General features: G+C 47.5%; 1 protein-coding gene across 1 annotated transcript; it reads left to right on the plus strand.

Annotated features, from left to right (window-relative positions):
• Positions 1-5,614: 5,614 nt before the first annotated feature.
• LOC103303355 (keratin-associated protein 21-1) lies at positions 5,615-13,688 on the plus strand. Its single transcript, XM_008160364.2, has 2 exons — positions 5,615-5,867; positions 13,510-13,688. The coding sequence occupies exons 1-2, from the start codon at positions 5,615-5,617 to the stop codon at positions 13,686-13,688; spliced, it is 432 nt and encodes a 143-aa protein (XP_008158586.2).
• The last annotated feature ends 677 nt before the right edge of the window (positions 13,689-14,365 follow it).

Below are 14,365 nucleotides of genomic sequence, written 5' to 3' on the forward strand. Positions count from 1 at the left end.
AACATCCCCTAGAACTCCCTGCGCCTCTAACAAAATATTGAAAATCAACGCTTTCCTCCGAGGGATGCCCATTCGTCATCTCTACACTCCAGTGAGGATTGGACACCTCCTGCTTTTACATCCAATTCTTGTTTGTTATTGAGGAAGTATGAATGCGCCCATTGTGTGACCTGAAGACAGAAGATTTGACTGTGATTGTGTTCAAAATGTCCATGCTCGGCTTTTCTCTCCTATGAAGTTGTGTTGTCCAGGAACACAAATACGCCAGAGTTGGGAGAAATCGTACTTGTTCAATAAACGAACGGGACGTGTTCCTGTAAGTAACTGTGTTTGTGTCAGAATCTTCACTATCCCCGTGGCGTTCCCCGAAGGCCGATCAGCCCCTGTGTCCGCCGATCCTTGGGTTCCTTTATTCCGTCATCGACGGCAGGTGCCCGTTCTCTCACCAACACACACGGTCTGGTTCACTGCAGGTCGCAGGAGGTCCTGGTGTTGGGTCAAGTGCGTGTTCCAACCTTGCTCCTCTTCACAATGATCGTGGCTCTTCTGGGTTCTTTGTTGTCCTTCTCAACTTTAGAATCAGCTTGTCAACATCGACAAAAATACCCACCGAGAGTTTTATTGGGATGGAACTGAATCCATTCATCAATTGGGGGGAATGGGTTCTTCACGCTATTGAGCCTTGGGGTCCATGAACATGGTGTGCAGGTCTCCTTTGCTTTCTGTGCTGGGTTCTCATTCAAAATTCAACGGAGAGCTTTGTACTCACTGAAGGCATATTCTGGAGGGAGAGGCAAAGCGCAGTGTAAGAATCAAGGACACATCGAAATAACTAAATAAAAATAGTAAATTAACAGAATTATAAAAGGTGTTCATAATGATTAATGACATAAACAGTGGGTTGCTATGAAATATCCCATGTGGCTTCTAAAACTCACTGAAGAAACATTCTTAATAGGTTTGTAACTTCTAAATACACTGAAGCAGTAATAACCCTCCAAAACAGAAAGCTTTACGGGAAAATTCTACAAAAGTTTTAAAGAATAAGTGACACCAATTCTCTGCAATCACTTCCAGAAATAAAATCCGAGGGAAAACTTACCAACTCATTCAACGAGGACACCATTACCTTAATACCATCACCAGGTAAAGACATGACAAAAATGAAGACTACAGACAAATATGTAGAGGAACACAGATACAAAAATATAAATGAACAAGATACAAAAATTAAGTATCAGCAATTTGAATCTGGCATTGTAGAAGAAGAATTATGCACAACCACCTAGTGAAATATATCCCAACTAGAGGCCCGGTGCACGAAATTTTTGCACGGGAGTAAGGGGTACCCTCAGCCCAGCCTGCACCCTCTCCAATCTGGGACCCCTCAGGGGATGTCCTACTGCTGGTTTAGACCTGATTCTGGGCCTAAACCAGCAGTCAGTCATCCCTCTAACAATCCTGGACCACTGGTTCCTAATTGCTCACCTGCCTGCCTGCCTGATACCCCTTAACTGCCCATCCTGCCAGCTCAGTCACCCCTAACTGCCCCCCGCTGCCAATCAGGTCTCCCCCAACTGCCCCCTCCCTGCTGGCCTGGTTGCTCCTAACTACCCCCTTGCTGGCCTGGTCACCACTTACTGTCCCCCCTGCTGGTCTGGTCTCCCCAAACTGCCCACCTCTGCCAGCCTGGTAAACCCTAATTGCCCCCCCCCAACCAGTCTTGTCACCTCTTACTGCCCCCACCCCGCCAGCCTAGTCGCCCCAACTACCCCCCCTGCTGGCCTGGTCACCCAGCCCGACCCCCACCGGCCAGGTTGCCCCATGCAGCCTGCTGTTCAGTCGTTTGGTAGTCCCTCACTAACCCCCCTGCCATCTTGTGAGGGTTAATTTGCATATTACCTCTTTATTATATAGGATTTTGCAAGGCTGGTTCAGTGCTCAAAAATGAATTAATGTAATTTATTACATTAACAGCCTGAAGAAGAAAAATTACATGATCGGTTTAATAAAAGCAGAAAAGCATGTGACAAAATCCAACATCCATTCTTGAATAAAATGATCCCATAATCAGGAAAAAAGGAAACTTCCTCAACTTGATAGAGAAAATGTACTAAAATCATATTAGCAGCATCACGCACACTTTTCAGTGAGAGTCTAACAGTGATGGGCAACCTTTTGAGCTTGGTGTATCAAACTTCGCCAAAAAACAGCATAACTCGGGTAGTGTGTCACTTTGAGAAAAAAACTAACTCCAAGACTCTAGTCGCAAATGTTTCATCCTCAGGAGCAGCAAATGTTTCATCCTCGGCATGCGGCCGAGTGTCATCAGAAATGGCTACGCGTGTCAGTGCTGACACACGTATCGTAGGTTCGCCATCACTGGTCTAGGAGCTCTCCTGCTCCGATCAGAGCAAGGAGAGGGTGATCTCTCTCGGTGTTTCTCCTCAAAGTCACATTGGAAGACCTTGGTGATGCAATAATACGAGAAAAAAAAATAAAAGTTATACTGAGAAAGAAAAGAAAGAAAGAAAGAAAGAAAGAAAGAAAGAAAGAAAGAAAGAAGAAAGAAAGAAAGAAAGAAAGAAAGAAAGAAAGAAAGAAGGAAGAAGAAAGAAACAAATGAAAGAAGGAAGGAAGAAAGAAGGAAGGAAGGAAGGAAGGAAGGAAGGAAGGAAGGAAGGAAGGAAGGAGAAGAAAGAAAGAAGAAAAGAAGAAAGAAAGAAAGGAAGGAAGAAAGAAAGAAAGAAAGAAAGGAAGAAAGAAAGAAAGAAATAAAAAGAAAGAAAGAAAGAAAGAGAAAGAAAGAAAGAAAGAAAGAAAGAAAGAAAGAAAGAAAGAAAGAAGAAAGAAAGAAAGAAAGAAAGAAAGAAAAGAAAGAAAGAAAAGAAAGGAGGGAGGGAGGAAGGAAGGAAGGAAGGAAGGAAGGAAGGAAGGAAGGAAGGAAGGAAGGGAAAAAGAGAGAAAGAAAACTGTCTGTTTCTACATGGGCATGATTGTCTATGTGGAAAATCCTAAAGAAAAAACAGAAAACAAAACTCCTGTAAGTAATAAGGGATTAAAATAAGGATAGAGTTGACAAGGTTAATATACAAAAGTCAACTGCTTTTCTACATATTAATAATAAACGAATAAAATTTGAAATTAGACAATAATAGCAGGGACTATAGCAGCCAAAATATAAAATCCTTAGATTTAAATCTAAAAGAAATGTGTACAAGAACTATATGAGCAAAACCATAAAAACCCTAACGTAAGAAATTAGGGAAAAACTAAATGAATAAATATCCTATGTTTACGGATGGGAAGACTCAATCCTGTGAAGGTAGTTCTTAGATTCCCTGCAATCCCACTCAAAATTCCAGCACAGTGTCTTGTGGATTTCACCAAAGAGCTTCTAAAGTCTCCGTGGAGAGGGGGCCGGAACAGCCAACACAATATCGAAGGACAGGAACGAGGCAGAGAGCGACCTCTACCCCACTTCCTGCTCACGATGAAGCCACCGTCACCGGCACAGGGAGGCTCTTCCTGAAGAAATAGACCCGATTTCTATGAGTGAGATCTGCGAGTAGTCTCATTCACCGAACAGGTACTAAATAAACTCTTCACAGAGGACATTTCATTGTGTGCTATGAACAGACAACGAAAGTAGTTAACCCCTGCTTTCTAAAAGTGCGGGAAAGGCAAATCATACACGAGCTACAAAGAATGAATTATTGCTGTAACGTGATTACACACAGGGGTGCTTGGGAAATACACAGGAAGAAATCAGAGGAGAGGCCAGGACTGAGACTAAGAAGAGAGAAGGGTCGGGAATCTTCCTGAAAAAGAGACCAACTTCCAGCTTAAACAGGAAGCGGGTGGATCAGAGTTGGTCAACCACACAGGCAGGGCAGTAGCTTTCAGGAGGGAGGTGAATGCCTCTCTGCTGAGGCTGCAGTGCAGCAGCTGGGCTTCAGGAATGCCTCTGCAGGTGTGGTGGTGACATTCTAAGCTGACCCCCGTGCCATCCAGCCACGTAGACTGCCTCACGTGCAGCGTGGGAAGGACACATCACGTGCCTCTAACATTGGGAGAAAAAACTCACTTTTATGACCATGTTATGCTTGGGGTTGGTATACAAAATTCAAGCTGAATAAATTGAATTTCAGTTTTAAAAAGAGATAACTTTTTAGTATAAATCCGTCTCATGCACTCTCAGGGACAGACTTGCGAATGGGGCAACTCAAGTTAAATGATACACCAACGTGCCTTTCCCACGTCCTGGCTGACCCCCTGCTTGTGACATTGTGAGACTCTGAGCCGAGATGCCCGTCAGGCTGAGCTCAGACCCACGGAGCCTGTGAGGTGACACGTGGGAGCCGCTCCTGCTGCTCCTGTGCGGTCATTACCACAGGCTCCTCGCTGTCCTCTCCCTGACCTGTCGGTGGTGCGGGGGGAGGGGCGTGGATGACCTGGGCATCGGGTCTGCGCATCAACAGAGGTCGGAGACCAGTCACGGGGATGGATGTCAGAGACAAACCCCTGGAGGGACAGGGAGGGGGAGCGGCTGCCTGAGGGGATTGGCTCCTGAACAAGGTGCTGAAGTGAAGTTCATCCAGGACCCAGAGTGTTGCCGGGAATAAGGAGAGACTCTGAAGTCACTGGGGACTTGATAACAGGGTAACTTTACCCAAAAAATGGATCCTGGTAGGAAATAATGAGCTCCCTGTTACGGCAAGTGTTCGCATCTCTACTGATTGGAAAGGGGGACGTATGTTGCATTACAAAGAGGAACAGAGACGTGATCTTGGTGCCAAACAGCTGTGTGGGTGTTAGTAAGTCCCCTGACCTTTCTGTACCTCAGTTTCCATGTGATGAGCTCCCTAACTCTGTCACAATTTCAAGGGCACCCAATAGATGCGATGGCGGAGGGGACCTGTGTTCGACAACACGTCCAACAATGTCATTGAGAGGAAGCTATGCCGGGGCGGGGGAAGGGTAGAGGGGTGCTCTGGGTAGAATTGAAGGGCCCCCCAGAGCGGATACAGATGTCCTGGGGAGCAGTTCCCAGGGTAAAACAGGCCACGACCCAGCATCTCCATGAGGTTGGCCTGACAGGAGCCCTCCGCCAGGAAATGCTCACTGTCAGTGCCCCCAGCACCGCGTGCCCAGGAGATCGACTACGGACTCATCAGCAATTCCTTCCTGGTCAACGCGTTGAGTGGAGCTCATTTAATGGGCTCATTCCAGACGGACACGCCCTCCCTCCCCAGAACATGGACTCCTGGACAGAGCTTTGAAACCACGTGTTCCGGTGAGTAGATCGGCGATGGGCACTGTTCTCATTGACGTGTCATCGGCGCAAGACAAGGCCCCGGCAACACAAACACACACGGTTCCAGTAAAAGTGAGAGACTCTGTGCTAATGGGCCACTTACTGCCGAGTCCTCTCATGATCCACTGACAGAGTGACTGCACATGCCGGGTGTCAGTGAGCATTTCCTGCGTGAGTCACAGACTCAATGGCATTCCGGGCCCCTCCTGGCGTATATAAAGCTTCCAGGGTGGGAGGCGACACTCACATTCAGAAACGTCCCTCTTCGCCTCAACAGAACCCTCACCTTCCGACAGCATGTGCTGCAACTACTACGGGAACTCCTACGGGGGCTGTGGCTATGGCTGTGGCTACGGCTCTGGCTACGGCTCTGGCTATGGCTCTGGCTATGGCTGTGGCTATGGATCTGGCTATGGCTGTGGCTATGGCTCTGGCTATGGCTGTGGCTACGGCTCTGGCTACGGCTCTGGCTATGGCTGTGGATATGGATCCAGATATGGCTGTGGCTATGGCTGTGGATACGGCTCTGGCTATGGATCTGGCTACGGCTGTGGCTGCTGTACCATCCGACCATGCTGCTACCGACGATGCTATTCCTCTTGCTGCTAGAACATCCCCTAGAACACCCTGCGCCTCTAACAAAATATTGAAAATCAACGCTTTCCTCCGAGGGATGCCCATTCGTCATCTCTACACTCCAGTGAGGATTGGACACCTCCTGCTTTTACATACAATTCTTGTTTGTTATTGAGGAAGTATGAATGCGCCCATTGTGTGACCCGAAGACGGAAGATTTGACTGTGATTGTGTTCAAAATGTCCATGCTCGGCTTTTCTCTCCTATGAAGTTGTGTTGTAAGGAACACAAATACGCCAGAGTTGGGAGAAATCATACTTTTTCAATAAACGAACGGGATGTGTTCCTGTAAGTAACTGTGTTTGTGTCAGAATCTTCACTATCCCCGTGGCGTTCCCCGAAGGCCGATCAGCCCCTGTGTCCGCCGATCCTTGGGTTCCTTTATTCCGTCATCGACGGCAGGTGCCCGTTCTCTCACCAGCACACACGGTCTGGTTCACTGCAGGTCGCAGGAGGTCTTGGTGTTGGGTCATGTGCGTGTTCCAACCTTGCTCCTCTTCACAATGATCGTGGCTCTTCTAGTTTCTTTGTTGTCCATCTCAACTTTAGAATCAGCTTGTCAACATCGACAAAAATACCCACCGAGAGTTTTATTGGGATGGAACTGAATCCATTCATCAATTGGGGGGGAATGGGTTCTTCACGCTATTGAGCCTTGGGGTCCATGAACATGGTGTGCAGGTCTCCTCTGCTTTCTGTGCTGGGTTCTCATTCAAAATTCAACGGTGAGCTTTGTACTCACTGAAGGCATATTCTGGAGGGGGAGGCAAAGCGCAGTGTAAGAATCAAGGACACATCGAAATAACTAAATAAAAATAGTAAATTAACAGAATTATTATAAAAGGTGTTCATAATGATTAAGGACATAAACAGTGGGTTGCTATGAAATATCCCACGTGGCCTCTAAAACTCACTGAAGAAACCTTCTTAATAGGCTTGTAACTTCTAAATATATTGAAGCAATGATAACTCTCTAAAATAGAAAGCTTTACTGAAAAATTCTACAAAAGTTTTAAAGAATACATTACACCAATTCTCTACAATCACTTCCAGAAATTAAATCCGAGGGAAAACTTACCAACTCATTCAACGAGGTCACATTACCTTAATACCAACACCCGGTAAAGACATGACACAAATGAATACTACAGACAAATATCTAGAGGAACATAAATACAAAAAGTATAAATGAACATGATACAAAAATTAAGTATCAGCAATTTGGCTCCGGCATTGTATAAGAAGAATTATGCACAACCACCCAGTGAAATATATCCCAATTATGCAAGGCTGGTTCAGTGCTCAAAAATGAATTAATGTAATTTATTACATTAACAGCCTGAAGAAGAAAAATCCCATGATCATTTCAATAAAAGCAGAAGAAGCATGTGGCAAAATCCAACATCCATTCATGAATAAAATGTTCCCGTAATCAGGAAAAAATGAAACTTCCTCAACTTGATAGAGAAAATGTACAAAAGTCCTATCAGCAGCATCACGCACACTTCCCAGTGAGAGACTAGACACTCCCCTGCTGCGATCGGAGCAAGGAAAGGATGATCTCTCTCCGTGTTTCTCCTCAAGGTCACATTGGAAGATCTTGTTGGTGCCTGAGAAAAAGAGATTAAGTGGAACAGACCAATGAGTCTCAGAGGGAAGGGGGGATGGGGAGAAGGAAGAGATTATATGCATTACCTATGGACACAGACAACAGGGTGGTGAAGGCTTGGGGCGCGATGGGAACTGGGTGAAGGGGGGCAATGAGGGGGAAAGGGAGACATCTGTAATACTCTCAACAATAAAGACTTTTTTGAAATAGATAAAAGTTATACTGATAGAAAGAAAGAAATGAAATTGCCTTTTTCCACCTGGGACATGATTATCTATGTAGAAAATCCAAAAGTAGCAACCAAAAAAACAAAATTCCTATCAGTAATAAGTGATCAAAGCAAGAATAGAGTATAGAAGGTTAATATACAAAAGTCAATTGTTTTTCTACATATTAATATGGAATTAGACAATAATAGCAAGGACTATAGCAGCCAAAATATAAAATACTTAGATATAAACCTAAAAGAAATGTGTACAAGATCTATATGAGCAAAACCATAAAACCCTGACATAAGAAATTAGGGAAGAACCAAATGAATAGATATCCTATGTTTACGGATGGGAAGACTCAATCCTGTGAAGGTAGTTCTTAGATTCCCTGCAATCCCACTCAAAATTCCAGCACAGTGTCTTGTGCATTTCACCAAAGAGCTTCTAAAGTCTCCGTGGAGAGGGGGCCGGAACAGCCAGCACAATATCGAAGGACAGGAACGAGGCGGACAACGACCTCTACCCACTTCCTGCTCACGATGAAGCCGCCGTCACGGGCACAGGGAGGTCCTGGTGGAACAGACAGAAAGCAAAGGAGCAGAGTCGCCCAGAAGCAGACGCCCAGGAACAGGTGGCAGCCGGTCCCGGTGAATGCGGAAAGGACGGTCTTTCCACAGAAGGTGCGGGAGCAACTGGCCGTCCGCACACACAAAAGGAAGAATCTAGAAATAGACCGCGCACCCTTGACGAAAATTACCCTGAAATGTGTCACAGACATAAATATAAAATTAAAGCTATAAAACGTCTAGAAGATTACGTAGGAGAAAACCTGGATAACCTTGGGGATGGCCGTGACTTGGTTACAAAACCGTAGGCGCAGGCCATTCCAGGAAGAGGGGATAAGCCAGACCGTGTTAGAATCCAAAACCTCTGCTCCGCCAAAGACAATGTCCACAAGCCACGCAGACAGGTCACACCCTGGGAGGAAATACTCGTAATAACATCGGGCAGTGTTACCCAAAATATACAAGGAGTTCTTAAAACTCAACAATAAGAAAGCAGCCCTAACCGGTGTGGCTCAGTGGATAGAGCATCGGCCTGCGGACTGAAGGGTCCCGGGTTCGATTCCGGTCAAGGGCATGTACCTTGGTTGCGGGCACATCCCCAGTGGGGGTTGTGCAGGAGGCAGCTGATCGATGTTTCTCTCTCATCGATGTTTCTAACTCTCTATCCCTCTCCCTTCCTCTCTGTAAAAAGAATCAATAAAATATATTTTTTAAAAAAAAAAAAGAAGAAGAAGAAAGCAAACGACCTTATGGAACCATGTGCCGAGGACCTGAGCAGACACTTCACCAGAGAAGATTGCAAACAAGCACGTGATAAGATGGTTCACAGGACAGTTCATCCAAGAAATGCAGATTACAACAACGAGGAGACACCACCACCGCCTGTCAGAGCGGCCAAATCCAACCACGGTGCCCGAGACGGAGAAGCCGGCAGAACTCTCACGGCCGGTGGGAACCGATCGGTGAGCCACCTGGGAAGACGGGTTTACAGTTTCTTATAAAACTAAACCCACACGTCCCCGCCTGTGCTCTCGCGTCCACAGAAAACCTGCGTGGGGATGTTGGGAGCAGCTTTTACCTCATTGCCAAGAGGTGAGGAGCCAGGACGTCCTTCAGGAGGCGAATGGACACAGACGGGCTGCATCCAGACAACAGGACATTATTCCGGGATAAAGTGAAATGAGCTATGAAGCCACGAGACCGGGAGGGATCTTCAATACGTATTAGTAAATGAAAAGAGGTTCCAGTCTGAAGAAGCTGCACATTGGATGACTCCGACTCTGTGACATTCTGTGGAAGGCGGGACTGTGGAGTCAGCCAGCCTGTCCGTGGTTGCGGGCGTTCGAGGCGGCCGGGGGGGCAGGAGGGAGGGAGGCCATCGGACGGGGGAGTTTAAGACAGTGACGGCTCCATGTCACTGGGCATTTATTCACTCATGGAATGTACAGCACCAGGGGGAACCCCAGGGTGACTCCAATGTAACTGGGGAGCGTGGGGGATCGCTGAGAGTCAGCGCAGCTTCCTCAGTTGGACCAAATGCAGCTCCGTGAAGAGGCTGAGGATGGGGAGGCTGCGCGTGGAGGAGGGGCAGGACGAATCGGGAAATCTCTGCTCCTTCTTCTTCATTTTTATATAAACCTAGAACTTCTCTAAAAAAATAGTCTTTCAAATGAAATATTGGGAACCTAAAACGGCTCTACTAGTAAAACATCACAAAATTAAGATAACATTTAGATAACATCTGAATCTCACAGATCAAAGATTTTTAAATTATAAAAATTTAAATTAAATTTGAAGATAGAACAATAGCAATTACCAAAACTTAAAATCCAGAGAGAATTTATTTTTAATTTGCGATCTGAGGTACAACACTGACCTCATGTACAGGGTTATGTCTCAAAGAGAGCTCCAGAGTGGATTTGAATAAATATTCCCAATTCGACTTTGCAAAAGAGCCCTGAGAACCAGAGAGTGAAGAGCTGAGCAGGTAACAGCCACACAGGGAAACCAGGACGAGGGCTTTCTCATAACCCTTATTTGGGTAAACTGAAAACATTTTTAAATATATTTTTATTGATTTCACGGAGGCAGGGAGAGGGAGAGAGAGAAACATCGATGATGCGAGAGAATCATGGATCGCCTGCCTCCTGCACTCCCCCTACTGGGGATTGAGCCCGCAACCTGGGCATGTGCCCTGACTGGGAATCGAACCCGGGACACTTTAGTCTGCTGGCCGACCTGATGCTCTATCCACTGAGCCAAACCAGCTAGTGCAGAAACTTTTTTTTTATTTTCTAGTTTTATGATGATAATTAATCTTAAATTAGAAATAATACGCGTGATTTATGGCACATATAAGAGTAAAATCAGTAACACGCCGAGCAGAGGGTGGAGAGTGTGGACTAGTGTGAAGCTGGCATCTGCTGCCGAGCGTTGTGTGAGAGTCCTCACGGCCGAGGGCGTAAGTTAACGTGCATGTTGCAGCCCTCGGTTGCGGTTGAACTCATCACTGTTGGTCTATCTACTAAACCAGCGGAGGATGAACATGAAACACCAACATGAAAGCCCAGAAGGCAGGAGAATAAGGCAAAGAAGAGGGAAGAACAAACGTAGCAAGTAAAAGCGCATAGGAATAGAGAGACACAACCAGGACGATAATTACGTTACGCTGAAATGGTCTAGACACTACAATTAAAAGTATGACGCACATCTATGCTCTTTAAAAAACCACAGCGATTACTCAGACACAGACACGTTAGAAATCAACACATAAACACACATACTGTACACATGGATTATTTATGTTACAAACACTGGCTTCACTACAAGAAAGCTGGAGAGGCTACATTAGTATCAAAGTAAGCTCAAAACACAAATGATACAAAAATTAAATCCTCATGAAACATAAACTTGCTAATGAGTCTGACAGTAACAGCACGAAGAATGGCATGAAGGGAAGGGAGTTTTACGTGAAATGGTATATTATCTGCAAAAAATGTGCTGCGTTAAGATGCATGTTCTAATGTTTATAGCAGTCATTACATGTGTTGTACCTAATAAGTGAATACAGAAACAATAAAATGGAATTCCAAAAAAATCCTATCAAACCTATAATAATAAGAGGGTAATATGCTAATTAGACCAGACGTCTTCCGGATGTCATTCCGGACGTCCTTCCTGACCAAGCCGGGGCCAGAGGGGAGCAGCCCGGGTCCCGGGTGCCTGCAGGCGGCTGGAGGAGGGAAGCCTGGGTCCCAGGTGCCAGAGGGAAGCCCAGATCCCGGAGGGAAGCTGGTGCCGGCAGCTGGGGAAGGAAGGCCTACTCCTGCACGAATTTCATGCACCAGGCCTCTACTAATTTAATAAGAGAAATACGAGCAGGGAGGGGACAAGAGGTCAGAAAAGAGAAAACAAATAGCAAAATGGCATGGACTTCCATGTACCTGCGTCTAAGGTAAATTAAATGTGAAAGTCAAAATACGTCAGCTCTCAGCGAGAGCCACATACGCTTCTGCACGTACGCGGGAGGTAGATACCCCGAGAGCCGGCTGGGGGGCTGCCCGCCACACGCCCTGGGGCGGAGCCGTGTCACTGCTTCGTGAGGACAGAGAAGTGCCCTCCGGTGGCAGGTCCCAATGGGCCTCAGTGATGGCCGCGTCCTAGGCCGGGAAACGAGCCAGAAGCGTACGGAACGGAACGAGGAAAACACCCGTAATTATAACGAGAGTCTCCAGAGCTCCTGCCTGGGTCACGGAGGGAGCTAAGGAGACCGGAAAGCACTCACGGCGTGAAAACAGAAACCCGGGCAGGAGCTGGCCTACGCCCTCCGCAGCCCATGGAGCCCGCGATGGCAGCACCCGCTGTGCCCAGGGGCCCGTGATGGCAGCGCCCGCTGTGCCCAGGGGCCCGCCAAGTCCTCCCAGACAGAGCGTCCGTCGGCTAGGAGAGACGTGCTGAGAAGTTAAACTCTACATATGAAGAAGAACACATGCCACTGACATTGAATCGGACAGAGGAGCACAGAGGGGCTGGAGAAGGCCCCCGAGCAATCGTCGCCATCAAACAGGAAGGCCGAGGACGTTGAAACGCGAGTTTAAAGGGGGCACACGGACACTTGTAAACACCCCAGAACTTGGGGGCCGCACGGGAGCAGGGACGGTCGAGTAACTCAGCTGTACACGCACGAAACAGCAGAGAAGACAATGTGCTTCGTATTTGTCCACAAAAGTACCCACAAGGGCACACAGAGAAAGAAAGCATTCTGAATGCATAAAAACACATTTCACGTACGGGTTTGACTGTGTTAAAACCCCGTCTTCTCGTTTTAATTCCTCGTCAAGGCAAATGAAATCAGGGCCGTGAAGGTGCTGTGTGCTCACACCTCCGGTAACTGGCGAGCGCTGATGACAATGCACATGGTCTCCCAAATTACGTTATTCTGCGCTTTCCTCTCCCTGCTGTTCCGCAGCCCACATGCCACGTGACTCCAGGCTGGGACAAGAGTTACAGCTCTCACGTGCCCTGCCGTGTGCTCGCAGCCGATCCATGTTCCTCTCTCACGTCGACGTTTCTCTCTCTCTCTCTTTCCCTCTCCCTTCCTCTCTCTCTAAAATCAATAAAAACATTTAAATAAAGAGAAATGTAAATGAATCATTGAATAACACTGTCTCGTGGAGGGCAGTGCCGTTTGGGGAGGGGAAGGAGGAGAAGGGATTGTTGAGCTCAAGAGCAGGTCAGTGAAAACCCCTGGAACGCTTCCCGCCTGCGTGATGCCCGGTTCTAGGCGTTCAAGTGAACGTCTGTGATGAGAGTTTTGTGGGCGTCCCTGTGCCATCTAAGAAAGGTCCTCGGGTGGTTACAGCAACCCTTCGTCAACGCCTCACGGGCCATCTCTAGTCTTGAAACAACAAACTCATTATATTAGTCATCAACCAGCCAATGATATGAGCTCATGTTTGGGTCCCTCCCACCCCGAGGCCCATAAAAGGCTCCTGTAGGAGAGGGACCAGACTGAAGTCCCCCCCACCCCTTCTCCACCCAAGGACACCCTCAACCCCAGCACCATGAGTGGCTACTACGGGAACTACTACGGAGGCCGCGGCTACGGAGGCTGTGGCTACGGAGGCTGTGGCTACGGAGGCTGTGGCTATGGAGGCTGTGGCTACGGAGGCCTGGGCTGGGGCTATGGCTCCTGCTGTGGCTGTGGCTTCCGTGGACTGGGCTGTGGCTATGGCTGTGGCTCTGGCTATGGTTATGGCTGTGGCTACGGCTATGGCTCCCGCTCCCTCTGTGGCTGTGGCTATGGCTGTGGCCGTGGCTATGGCTCTGGCTTTGGCTACTACTATTGAGGAGGCCATGGGACCAGCCCCTGCTCCTGCACCTCAGGACTCACCACTGGGAACCCACGTGTCCTGTGTCTTTTCACGGGGTGGTGGCTCTCCTGCTTCAGGAGAATCTAGGGTGGTCCGGGGGTGACCTCCCATCTAACCCACGAATCCCCTGCCTCCACCTCACGGACAGGGGGTGAGGTGACTCCACCCGCGACCCCGGGTCTGGCGGCATCGCATCATGACATCACAGTGGTGGCTCCACGCGGGAGCCTGATTCTCCGTTGACCGAATAAACGTGTCGACTCCACAGCCGCCCTGGCTTTGATTTCCGCGGTTGGATGTCTCAAGTTTCTTACTGACATTTTTTATTTCAGTTCCCAAGAAAGAAACTTATATTTTGTAAATTTCCGCTTCCTCCTCTACTACCCAGGGAAGGATATCAGTTATTCCGGATAATTCTCAACCCTAGAGGCAATGTTATTCATAAATTAAGCATTGCCTGGCTCATGGGAATGAGAAAAATAATAACATCCCCAATGTCCACATATCTCTCACAATAAATGAATGTTGGAATACCCTCAACTTCTAGTCCTTCCTTAAAAATGTTTTCGTGCCCGGCCGGCATACCTCAGTGGTTGAGCGTCGATCTATGAACCAGGAGGTCCCAGTTTGATTCCCAGTCAGGGCACAGGCCC

Source organism: Eptesicus fuscus, chromosome 3 (assembly GCF_027574615.1).
Source record: "Eptesicus fuscus isolate TK198812 chromosome 3, DD_ASM_mEF_20220401, whole genome shotgun sequence".
Taxonomy (NCBI): Eukaryota; Metazoa; Chordata; class Mammalia; order Chiroptera; family Vespertilionidae; genus Eptesicus; species Eptesicus fuscus.